Source organism: Leucoraja erinacea, chromosome 16 (assembly GCF_028641065.1).
Source record: "Leucoraja erinacea ecotype New England chromosome 16, Leri_hhj_1, whole genome shotgun sequence".
NCBI classification, from domain to species: domain Eukaryota; kingdom Metazoa; phylum Chordata; class Chondrichthyes; order Rajiformes; family Rajidae; genus Leucoraja; species Leucoraja erinaceus.
In genome coordinates this window covers 799945-812902 of record NC_073392.1, presented here as the reverse complement: position 1 = coordinate 812902, position 12958 = coordinate 799945, and the positions used below count along the sequence as shown (strand labels likewise).

The window sequence follows — 12958 nt, the reverse complement described above, 5'->3', positions numbered from 1 at the left end:
GGGATAACCACTTTGTTGGGGGTGTACTATAAACCCCCGAATAGTCAACAGGAACTAGAAGAGCAAATGGGGGATTGCAGACAGCTGCAGGTCAAATAAGGCTGTTGTAGTAGGGGATTTTAACTTTCCCAATATAGACTTGGAAAATCATAGCGTGAAGGGTTCAGATGGGGTGCAATTCCTCAAAAGTGTTCAGGAGAGTTTTCTTAAGCTGTATGTGGGGGCCTCCAAACATAAGAGGGCAACGCTGGATCTAGTATTGGGAAATTGGGAAGGGCAAGTTAATGAAGAGTGTGTGGAGGAGTCTTTTGGGACCAGTGACCACAGTTCGATTAGGTTTAAGATAGTTATCGATAGGGACGGAGAGGGTCCACGTGTTAAAATGTTCAACTGGGGTAAGGCCAATTTGAGGGTATGAGAGAAGGTCTCATTCAAGTTGATTTGAGAAGGTTATTAGATGGGAAAGGAACATCGGCCAAGTGGGATGTTTTTAAAAGTGTACTGAAGAAAGCTCAGGATGTGTACATCCTCGTTACAGTGAAGGACAAAGCAGGCAAACGTAAGGAATCTTGGCTAACGAGAGAAATTGAGACGTGTGTCAAAAACAAGAAGAATGCATGGGACAGGTATAGGCAGCTGGGATCAAGTGTATCCCTGGGGGAGTTTCAGGAGCTAAGGAGTAAACTAAAAAAGGATATCAGAAGGGCAAAAAGGGGCCAGGAGATAGCTCTGGCGGGTAGCATTAAGGACAATCCCAACAGACTTTATAAATACATAAGGGGGAAAAGGAGAACTAGAGAGGGAGTGGTACGTCTCAGGAATCATAGTGGTCACCTCTGTGTGGAGCTACAGGAAATGGGCAAGGTCCTAAATGAGTATTTCTCCTCTGTATTTACCCGGTACCGGAAGACTGGAGGGTGGCAAATGTTGTACCTCTTTTCAAGAAGGGCTGCAGGGAAAATGCTGGGAACTATAGGCTGGTGAGCTTAATATCTGTAGTTCGTAAGTTACTGGAGAGTATTCTGAGGGATAGGATACACAGGCATTTAGATGGGCAAGGGCTGATTAGGGAAAGCCAGTATGGTTTTATATGTGGGAGGTCGAGTCTCACAAATCTGATTGAATTTTTGAAGAAGTGAGCAAAAAGGTTGACGAAGGCAGAGCTGTAGATGTTGTATACATGGACTTCAGTAAGGCGTTTGACAAGGTTCCGCATGGTAGGCTACTCTGGTTAGATCGCATGGGAGCCAAGGAGCCAAGGAGAGATAGCTGAATGGATAGCAAATTGACTCCATGGAAGGAAGCAGAGGATGATGGTGGAAGGTTGCTTCTCGAACTGGATGCCTGTGACTAGTGGTGTGCCTCAGGGTTCAGTGCTGGGCCCGTTACTGTTTGTCATCTACATCAATGAGTTTTAAAAGGTGCTGTCTCTCTCCGCTGTTCGCAGACTACTCACTCGCCCGGCTCCCCCCACCCCCCCCCCCTCTTCTCACCTCCTCCCCTCTCTACCCGTCACAGGGACGACCTCCTCTCCATGTCTGTGTCCACGGCCCGATCCTCTGTAACGCTGGCAGAAGCTTTTGGCAGTCCTCAGCAAAGAGCCTATAGGATCGTTGGTCCTCGGATCGCTCCGGGCTAGCTAGGGCCCCAGCAACCTGCTGCCCCGCCCCACTCTTCTCTCTCTCTCTCTCCCCCCCCCTCTCTCCCCCCCCTCTCTCCCCCCCCCCCCTCTCTCTCTCTGCCCCCCCCTCCTTTCTCTCTCCCCCCCCCCCTCTTTCCCCCCCCCCCCTCTCTCTGTCTCTTGCCCTTCAGTCTGATATGATAGATAGATATGATTTGGAATGCTGTCTGAAATTTGTTCTGTACGTTTTCAGGCTTGAATGGGATAAAAAAAGGTCAGCAACAAGCTGAAAGTATCACACTCTGAAGCAAATCTTGTCCTTGGAAAATGCAAAATATTCAGCTCACATTTTGTGCAGTCCTGGAAATGTCCTATAAAGTTAGGTGAAATGATTAGGCCATGGATTCAATCATTAGATGCCCAATTGTGCTGGTGGCTAAATCTGATATTACAGATATATATTTATCCAAAAAATATAGATTCCTATCGGTGCTATCAATGCTGAAAAGCAAAGATTTATTGCAAAGGTCTCACAATGCAGTTTGCAGTTATTTGCTGATGCAGGGATGACTGCAACATTTGCTTACAGAACAAATCACTGCAGCCCCAAGTCCTCTCTCTTTATTTGTGTTTCAACATGTCTGTGTTGCTGATAGGGGCAGCATTTATTCTTCATCATTAATTGCTCTCAGGAAGGTTGAGGTGAGTTTTTGAACTGCTGTAGTGATTTAGCAATTCAGGTCACAAAGCGCTGGAGTAACTCAGCACTGATCAGTACAGATTGTACCATAATCAGTCCGAAGAAGGGTCCTAACCACAAATGTTACCTATCCATGTACCTCAGAGATACCGCCTGACCCATTGTGTTATTCCAGAACTTTGTGTCTTCTTTTGTAAACCAGTATGTGCAGATTGTTGTGTCTAGGCATTTAAGGTTACAACTGAATGTCTTGCACGGTAATTTGATAGAGTTAAGAGTCAACCACACTTATGTAAAACGTAACAGATGAACTTAGAGAAAGGTATTAATGAACAATGTATTTTCCTGATAATCCAGAGGTTTCATGGTTAACAATTACTCAGGCTAGTGAGTTTATCCAGCTGCCCAGCATCTTGCTAGAGCTCAACCCCTCTAGTTCTGGTAATATCCTCGTAAATCTTCTCTGCACTCTTTCCAGCTCAACAAAATCCTTGCTATAGAACAGCGACCAAAACTGAATACAGTTCAACTAAATAATCAGTTATTATTATTCAACTAATATATCCAATATTTTCTAACCATAGTTCAGCACTTTTCACAAACAGAAATTAAAGGTATAAAGTCAGGGGAAAAGGGTACTGACCTGAACTTTGATTTAGAAATTCGAATACTATAATGTAAAGAGAATACAAGAAAATTAATAATTATAATAGCATCTTCTGTGGTTTTGCAGAAGTCAAAGTCATGTTTCTTTATTTAGTTATAGATTGATTTAACAGCTCATTGCTTGTAGATGCAAGATTAACATTACATTAGAAGAGTAATGACATGATTTGTGAAATATCACAACGTGGGAGAACAGGTATGGGACATTTCAGTAAGTACATGTTGTGACTTACTGAAATAAGCATTACTACAGTTATGATCTAAATTTGGACATCAGGTGATTGTATCAGGCTGATTCAGCTATTCTTGATTATACAAATATTGTTACAACCACTCTACAAACCCCACAATGTACAAACATTATTTAAAAAGCAGGAACATTGTTGGAGATTTTGCCAGAGTTAGAGCTATAAATGCTGTTTTCCATTATTTCCCCAGAGGTTTTCTGTGTTTTCCATGAGGACAGAATCATTTCTCTGCCATTTCCATATTCATCAATAAAACTTCTCATGATTCAGTCTGTATGGAAAGCACATTATTTTGAGCCAATCTTTCCCTTTTCATTTAAACAAAGAATGGCTCAGATATTTATGTTCCTCACTAGACTACTGTGGTGTTCTACTTTTCCACTGCTTAAGAATACCTTGGTCTTTCTCTGGTCAATTTTGAAATTTCTCCAATGGCCCTTTAGCCCATGCCAACCGATATGCCCCATCTACACTTCCTTCTTGCCCATGTTTGGCCCCAATCCCTCAAAACCTTTCCTATCCAAATGTCTTTTAAATTTTGTTATAGTATCTGCCTTAACTACCGCCTCAGGCAGCTCGTTCCATAAATCCACCACTCTCTGTTTAAAGATGTTTCCTCTCATGTTTCCATTAGTTCAGTTCAGTTTAGTTTATTGTCATGTGTACCGAGGTACAGTGAAAAGCTTTTTGTTGCATGCTAACCAGTCAGCAGAAAGCTACCAGCAGAAAGACAATACATGATTTCAATCAATTCATTTACTGTGTATAGATACATAATAAGGGAATAACGTTTAGATTATATATTTCCCCTCTCACCTTAAACTTTGTCCTCTGGTTCTTGAATCCGCTACTCTGGGTAAAGGACTCTGTGCATTCACCCTATCTAATTTCCTCATGATTTCATACATCTCTATAAGATCAGCCCTCAGCCTCCTGTGCTCCAAGAAAAATAATCCGAGCCTGCCCAACCTCTACCGATAGCTCAGGCCCTCAAGTCCTGGCAACATCCTCGTAAATCTTCTCTGCACTCTTTCCAGCTTAACAACATCCTTCCTATAGCACAGGAACCTGTAAGAAAAGTGTCTGTACTGGTGTTACCATGGTGTGCAATGATACTCACTTTAATGGGTTAATACACAACAAATGCTCAAGTAGAATATTGTTGAGTAAGTGCTGAGTTGTATCACCTGTGTGATGACTCATAACATCTGTGTAGAGATTAAGTTATTTTTAAATCATATTTTGAGAACTGTCGAAAGGACTGAGCTATCCAATTGATAATAGACATCCTCTCTGATTTGCATGCTGCAAGCTTTTGATGCATTGCTACAGCCTTGTATTAAACTGAAGTTTGGTATAAATCTTTAGTATGTTCATTTATTCTCTTAACAGTTGTGATTAGATCCGAACCATATCTCAAAATGTTTGTGATGAGATGATAGTCCCAATGTTTTAATACCGAACATCTGCCCATTTCCTTAGTACGTGCTAATGATTCATGAGTTGAAACCCATGGCTCCAAACCAATCTTTGAGTCAAGTATTCAGCTATAGAGAACAGTATCTACATCTCTAATTATACTGTCCCTTATTTCCACTCCTCGACCACAGTGCTGTGGTTAGCTATACTCATTCAGCCTGCGGTTTTCACTCTTACACAGTTGTAAAAACATCAATTTGCTTGGTTGAACAAAGGCTGCGCCCACCACAGAACAACCTACCAGATTTCCATAACTGCCTCACACATGTCACAGCTATTAGTTATTACATTTTTAGTTGGATAACTAAACTAAATATTTAGTTGGATAACTAAACTAAATATTTTAAACTTTTAAAAACATTATTAAAACCAACACATACTGTGTGTTAGTTTGAATTAAACACACAATCTTGAGTTCTATGCATAACTTGAGGTATGTACAGAACTCAAGTTTCAACAGTTAGATGGTATTAATAATTGCAGTCATTAGGACTTTAGAACGGTAGGTACACTGAAGCTGTGAAATATGGCTGTGTAATGTTTTCAGATGAGCTGCTTTCTACGAGCTTAGGCTGCTTGGAGCCCATCAATCCTACGCCCACTCTTCAGATGTCTTTATTGTAATCCTCCGAGTGTTACTCTGGTTATTGCTCATTTGATGATAAGGACTAGCTGCCTTCATGCAAATTTATGCAGAAGGTGATGACTCATAACTGGTGAGGGAAACGACTGCAAAGCTCTACTTGAAAGCTTCAAGTTGCAGCCTGGTAACTCCAGCTATTTACAGGTTTATGGTGGTGGTTTTTAGGCACTCATAAGACTCTAATTGGGTTGCTATACCTTTATTTCCTCTGCAGGTAGTAGCTGTTCAAAAGGCTGACTGAACAATGTAAAGTCTAAATAATGTCATGATGCCGGGTCAGATCACTTCAAATAGACAAATTCAATTTAATTAGTTAATAATTTGGTTGTATGTCAAATTGATGAACATTAAATGATCACACTTTTCAGCATAATCAGTTAAATTTCTTTTGTAGGTGATAGTTTTGGAGTTGAAGCTGTGTATGATTCATCAAATTGCCCTTGTTAAGAAACAATCCAATTGATTTTTTTAACAAATTCCTCTAATCACTTGTCTCAATCCTTCGAACGCCAAAACTCCAAAAAGATAAAAGTTTCAGTGCAGAGTTTCTTAAGGTGGTGCATCAATAATTTAGTGAAGACTAATTGTAAAGGATATTATATGAAACTGTCAACATTCTATACTCTTGAAAGCACAGAAAGAAATGACAAATGGATGTATTTTTACTCATTCTGTCAGCATTATTTTCTAGTCTGCAATATTGCACTGTAACTAGTGCATTGATTTACTTACAATAGACAATAGATGCAGGAGTAGGCCATTCGGCCCTTCAAGCCAGCACCGCCATTCAATGTGATCATGGCTGATCATCCACAATCAGTACCCCGTTCCTGCCTTCTCCCCCATATCCCCTGACTCCGCTGAGGAAATGTATAATAGAATTGCTCGGAAAGTAACTTTCAGGTTTTGAACCTATGTTAAGTTGTAAGAAAAGCTTACGGTTTTTAGAAAGAAACACACATAGGGAACAGATGAATCAAAACATAGAAACGCTAAACTGAACCTGCATAGTTTAGTTTATTGCTTTGAGGAAATTATAATGCTGGAGGAAATTGTATTTGATATGATTTTGTGTTGAAGAATGGATATCTGAAAAGGGCCTCTTCTTAGGCCAGAGGTCATCTGCTCTTTCTCTATGGCACATTCTTGAGCTCTGAATGTAACATAAAGATGAAGTTATGGCTGGTATGCTTAGTTTGAGACAGAATTCAAGGCCGAGGGATAATAGACTCTGTGACTCTTTGGCTATGTTAAATTATAATGAGGTTGAGATAAGGGGTCGAGAAGCTGTACTTTTGAGGTAATGGTCTGAAATTGTTCTGTAATATTTGTAAAATACCTTGCAGATAGATTGAAAATCCATCTACCAGAGATGGCAGGGAAGGGAGGCTGTTATGAAGAATTAAGTTGTATCCTGGCACCAAACACTTATTAATTAAGTTGACAGATTTAAGACCCATGTATGCTTGGAGTTGGGAGGTGTGTGTGGGTTTTGAATTTAACTTAGAAGCTGTGTAATTCGGCGAAACACATATAATTAAGGTTTTTAATACATAGGTAATAGTATTTTAAACGGTGTAAAATTGTAGTGAAACCATTTATGAAATGTATTGTGTCTTAGTAGGACTGTAAACATTAGACTTTGTTTAGATTTATAGAAATATCTTTCTTCTTGGTATGGAAAATGTGTTTGTTTGTATGACTTGTGTGATCATCGTATTGTATGTATGTACCTTATATTTTAGGAAGTGGTCTGTGATAATTGAGCCTATTGGGGTTTTGCTGTGTTGAAATAAAATAATTCTAAACAAAGTTACACCACAGGCAAACAAAGGTTGTAAAATGAGGCCAGGGAAGGGGGATCATGTGACTGCTGTTGTAAATCACCAGAAAGACTCAGATGATTGGTTACTAGTTTGTCATACCCTCTGTATCTGAAATATCTAATACCTATATAAATGCCACGAGTTTGTATCAAAGTTACAGGTGCACAACCTTTTATCCGAAAGCCTTGGGACCGGACACTTTTCGTAATTCAGAATTTTTCGGCTTTCGGAATGGAAGATTTTTAGCGTAGATTTTAACGGCTGGCGCAGTGGTAGAGTGCTCAGCTCATATCCGCAAGGTCGCGAGTTTGCGCCTCGATCCCGGCAGTTACTCGATCGCGAGTTTGAGTCTTCAATGTAGTTTTTTCTTGCAGAATAGGAGAGAATAGGGAGGGTTAGGCTGGGATCATTCTCTGCGAGATGATCTTAGTGCGGGAGACAAGTGTAGGAGAGGTGTACTGACTGTGTGGGCAGAACTTTGGAAGTGATTGCCCACCATTCTCAAAAGCCGCTGTGTCTCCCTGTCCCTCCAACTCCAGAGGAATCCGCTCCCCGATGGGCCGCTACGGCGACAAGTTGCAGTTCGCCCACAGCCCGAGCTGCGCCCCCTCATCCGCAACCCGGTTCCTCTGGAGTTGGAGCGGGGCTGGGCTAGAGTTGTTGCTGGCTGTGAGTCTCTGGGATCTCCGTGCTTGCAGTGGGCCTGGGGGTCGGTGTCCCGATGAGGGGGCACAGCTCGGGCTGTGGGCGAACTGCCACTTGTCGCTGTAGCGGCGCATCGGGGAGCGGCTTCTGGTGGTCCTGACGTCTCTCAGCTCCTGTCCAGGGGGATGGCCGGGGACATCAGGACCAACAAGAACCCGCTCCCCGATGCGCCGCTACAGCGACAAGTGGCAGTTCGCCCACAGCCCGAGCTGCGCCCCCTCATCCGCAACCCAGGTTCCTCTGGAGTTGGAGCGGGGCTGGGCTAAAGTTGCTGCTGACTGTGAGTCTCCGTGCTTGCAATCGGTGTCCCGTTGGTCCTGACGTTTCCGGCCACCCCCCTGGAATGGAGCTGAGACTGGGAACTGTACCGCCCTTGCCCCCTCCCTCTGCAACTGCAAACAACTCCACAGTTCCCAGTCTCAGCTCCTGTACAGGGGGGTGGCCGGAGACGTCACAGCCCGAGCTGCGCCCCCTCATCCGCAACCTCAAGACCAAGACGCACCTTGCACACCTTCAGCTTCGGTCCCTACGGGGAGCGTGTTCCTCTGGAATTGGAACGGGGCTGGGCTTCTGCCGGCTGTGGGTCTCTGGGATCTCCGTGCTTGCAGTGGGCCTGGGGGCAGGTGTCCCGTTGGTCCTGACGTCTCCGGTGACTGGCATTACCGACGTGAAGACAGTGCAAAGCCCCCGCGCCGGTGCAATGGGCGGGGAGCTGGAGAGGGGAGGGAAGGGGTCACACATATGGCCGGGAAGCAGAGGGGTGTAGGTGGGGTGAAACTGAAGGGAGCGACAATTTGCTGCTGCCTGCCCGCTGAGTTAAAAAGTTACCACGCAAGACTCACGATATACTGTGTATCGTGAGTCTACCGTGGGAACTTTTTAACCCAGTGGGCAGGCAGCAGCAGATTGTAAATTATTAACCCTCCCGCGCAATATACCCTCACCTTCTCTTTTATGAATGGGGATTTAGTTCCCCTTTCTTCGAGGACCGACCGGAGGTTCCGCTGTCACCTCTGCGGGCCGCCCTCGGTGAACGTCTTCAAGGACCTTTCTTCAAGGACCGAAAAAATGTCGCTATTCGGAGCTTTTCGTTATTTGGATCGTCGGATAAAAGGTTGTGCACCTGTACTAAATTCTCTGGATCCGCCCCAGAGTTGGAAGGTTCAGAGGCTAGTCTCAGCTGGATAAAGAATCGATTTCAACAGCTACAAGCGTTTGAGTCAAGTTGACATTAGATTGACAAAATAACTCAGTTTAACACAGCTATCTTTAAGAGCCCTATCTAGCTCTCTCTTGAAAGTATCCAGAGAACCGGCCTCTGAGGCAGAGAATTCCACAGACTCACAACTCTCTGTGAGAAAGTGTTTCCTCGTCTCCGTTCTAAATGACATACTCCTTATTCTTAAACTGTGGCCCCTGGTTCTGGACTCCCCCAACATGTTTCCTGCCTCTAGCGTGTCCAAACCCTTAACAATCTTATATGTTCCAAAAAGATCCCCTCACATCCTTCTAAACTCCAGAATGCACAAGCCCAGCTGCTCCATTCTCTCAGCATATGCCAGTCCCGCCATCCCGGGAATTAACCTTGTAAACCTACGCTGCACTACCTCAATAGCAAGAATGTCCTTCCTCAAATTAGGGGACCAAAACTGCACACAATACTCCAGGCCTGGTCTCACTAGGGCCCTGTACAACTGCAGAAGGACCTCTTTGCTCCTATACTTGACTCCTCTTGTTATAAAGGCAAACATGCTATTTGCTGTCTTCACTGTCTGCAGTTCCTGCATGCTTAAGGGTCTGTCCCACCAGCATGCGATTGCATGCGTCTAGCGCGACAAACGTGGTCGCTTGAGGCGTACAGCCTCGCGGGGCCGATCCCACTTCGATTGGCGATGGCGTATGGAGTTGTGCGGGGCTGGTCCCGACATCGCGCGGGGCTCCAAAAATCTTGCACTGTCAGAAAACCCCGCGCGCCAATGGGCTGTCGACCCGCAGGCGCATTGAGGGCGTACGCAGCATCTTGACGGCATACGTCTAGCGCGTGGCATTGCGCAATGACGTCACCGCCCAGCGTGCCGTTGCGTGGCGACGTAACCGCCCGACGCCGTGCGATGTCCAAATTCAGTCGGCCCGCCTCCTGCCCAGCTGATTGGTGAGTATGATGTCGGGACCAGCCCCGCACAACTCCATACGCCTCTGCGGTTCGAAGTGGGACCGGCCCCGCAAGGCCGTACGCCTCAAGACACCATGTTTGGTCACGCTAGACGCATGCAATCGCATCTTGGTGGGCCAGGCCCTTTACGTTCATAGACTGATGTACAAGGCCCCCCAGATCCCGTTGTCCTTCCCCTTTTCCCAACTTGACGACATTTAGATAGTAATCTGCCTTCCTGTTTTTGATACCAAAGTAGATAACCTCACATTTATCCACATTAAACTTCATCTGCCATGCATCTGCCCACTCCCCCAACCTGTCCAAGTCACCTGCATTCTCATAGCATCCTCCTCACAGTTCATGCTGCCACCCAGCTTTGTGTCATCTGCAAATTTGCTAATGTTTCTTTGAATCCCTTCATCCAAATCATTGATGTATATTGTAAATAGCTGCGGTCCCAGCACCGATCCTTGCGGTACCCCACTAGTCACTGCCTGCCATTCTGAAAGGGACCTGTTAATCCCTACTCTTTGTTTCCTGTCTGCCAAACACTTCCTATCCATGTCGGTACTCTACCCCCAATACCATGTGCCCTGATTTTGCCCATTAATCTCCTATGTGGGACCTTATCGAATGCTTTCTGAAAGTTCAGATACACTACATCCACTGGCTCTCCCTTGTCCATTTTCCTAATTATATCTTCAAAAAATTCCAGAAGATTAGTCAAGCATGATTTCCCCTTCGTAAATCCATGCTGACTCGGACCGATCCTGTTGCTGTTATCCAAGTGTGCCGCTATTTCATCTTTTATAATTGACTCCAGCATCTTCCCCATCACCGATGTCAGGCTAACATCTATAATTCCGTTTTCTCTCTCCCGCCTATCTTAAAAAGTGGGATAACATTAGTTACCCTCCAATCCACAGGAACTGATCCTGAGTCTATAGAACATTGGACAATTATCACCAATGCATCCACGATTTGTAGAGCCACTTCCTTAAGTACCCTGGGATGCAGACCATCAGGCCCTGGGGATTTATCAGCCTTCAGTCCCATCAGTCTATCCAACACCATTTCCTGCCTAATGTGGATTTCCTTCAGTTCCTCTGTTACCCCAGATCCTCTGGCCACTACTATATCAGGAAGATTGTTTGTGTCCTCCTTAGTGAAGACGAGTCCAAAGTACCTGTTCAATTCTAACTGGGTAGCAACATGCCAAACCTAAAGAAAAACTGTCACTCAAGAGAAAAGCTCAATTTTAATACACAATAACCTCAACAACTTTGGGCTTTTGTCCCCCATTGTTGAAACTCATTGTGATAAAAAAAAAAACACTACAGCTCTTAGAAGAATGAATGATGTTAATTACTCAGAATCGGATAGTTAAATGATAATAGAATGCCAATAATTTTGAATGGATCAAAAGATTTGATTACTGACAAATTGATTTGGATTATTGACGACTGTAAAGTGGAAATGCTTTGTTTGAATAGCCTCCAACAATATAACTTAGTCTCATGGTATTAAAATCATCTGGGGCTTGGCCCCATCTTTCACACAACTCTTAAATCTTGCAACAATTCATACACTCATGCCTATCTACCTAACACACAAACAGGAGGCTGTCATACTCACCATAATGATCCACAGCATGTTGCATTCTCACTCCCTCCACCAGCGGCATTGTCTGTGGTATCAGATCCAGTTTCCCCAATAGGCAGATTTGCTGTTGGATGAGGTAGGGCAGATTAATAAATCAATAATGCTTCATTCTCTATTGATTACATATTTTCCTGCCATTATAACCTTGACTGGTCTACTTTAAACCGAAAGTTTGTGATCTTGATTTCAAGCCTAATATGGCATATTTCATAAAAAACAATCACATAAAATAATCTTTAAAAAATAATCTACCACTGCCATCAAAGTAGTGATGATGTTGAACTAAAAGGGGCCTTTCAGACACGTGGCTTTTTCAAGGCTGAAAAATGCTCAAATTAGTGGGAATTAGTTATCTTTAAAGATAAAGCATTTCATAGAAACATCATTGATCTGCACAATTCAATGATTTCTTTCATTTTGTAACATTCCCTTGAGTTCAATGATCTTACACTCACTGGAAGTGGTCAGAATCGTAAATACCACCCAATGACCCTCCCTTCAAGCACAGCTTCCAGCAGAAATTGTTCTTTGAAGAGTTTACCTCACAGAAGCAAAGAGTTTTTTTTTAATGCATATTAATAGAAACATAGAAAATAGGTGCAGGTGTAGGCCATTCGAGCCAGCACTGCCATTCAATATGATCATGGCTGATCATCCATAATCAGTACCCTGTTCCTGCTTTCTCCCCATATCTCTTGACTCTGTTAGCCCTAAGAGCTATATCTAACTCTCTTGAAAACATCCAGTGAATTGGCCTCTACTTTCTTCTGTGGCAGAGAATTCCACAGGTTCACAACTCTCTGGGTGAAAAGGTTTTTCCTCATCTCAGTGTTAAATGACCCCTGGTTCTGAACTCCTCCAACATCAAGAACATTTTTCCTGCATCTAGCCTGTCCAATCCCTTAATAATTTTATATGTTTCTATAAGATCCATATATTACTGGATAGAGTCCTGAGAAATTCCAGTTTTATTTTTTATACAAAATTCTAAAAAATTTAAATGGGAGAACCAATTGATACAAAATTTTGAACAAACACAAAATCTGGGAAAGTGGCCTATTATCTAGAACCTGCCAGCCACAGCCCAAGAGGCAAAATATTACTAAAATTAGTAAACAAACCAGATTTGTTCTTCAAGAATATCCAGTAGTTGATATTTCCAAACCAAAAGTGCCCATGGATCATTCTAAGAAACTTTCCAGTTTCCTTGTTACCTCCTAGTCTTGTTCTTATCAAATTCATGCAGCTTATTC

At 43.4% G+C, this 12958-nt stretch overlaps 1 protein-coding gene across 2 annotated transcripts in view; it reads right to left on the bottom strand.

Annotated features, from left to right (window-relative positions):
* The window catches only part of LOC129704437 (voltage-dependent L-type calcium channel subunit alpha-1D-like), a 346238-nt gene that overhangs the window by 163412 nt on the left and 169868 nt on the right, over positions 1 to 12958 (bottom strand). For both annotated transcript variants that reach the window (XM_055647505.1, XM_055647504.1), the window contains exons 11-12: positions 11679 to 11769; positions 2965 to 2991 (exon numbers count right to left, since the gene is read on the bottom strand). In XM_055647505.1, coding sequence (XP_055503480.1) covers positions 2965 to 2991; positions 11679 to 11769 — 118 coding nt within the window. The remainder of the gene's footprint in view (positions 1 to 2964; positions 2992 to 11678; positions 11770 to 12958) is intronic.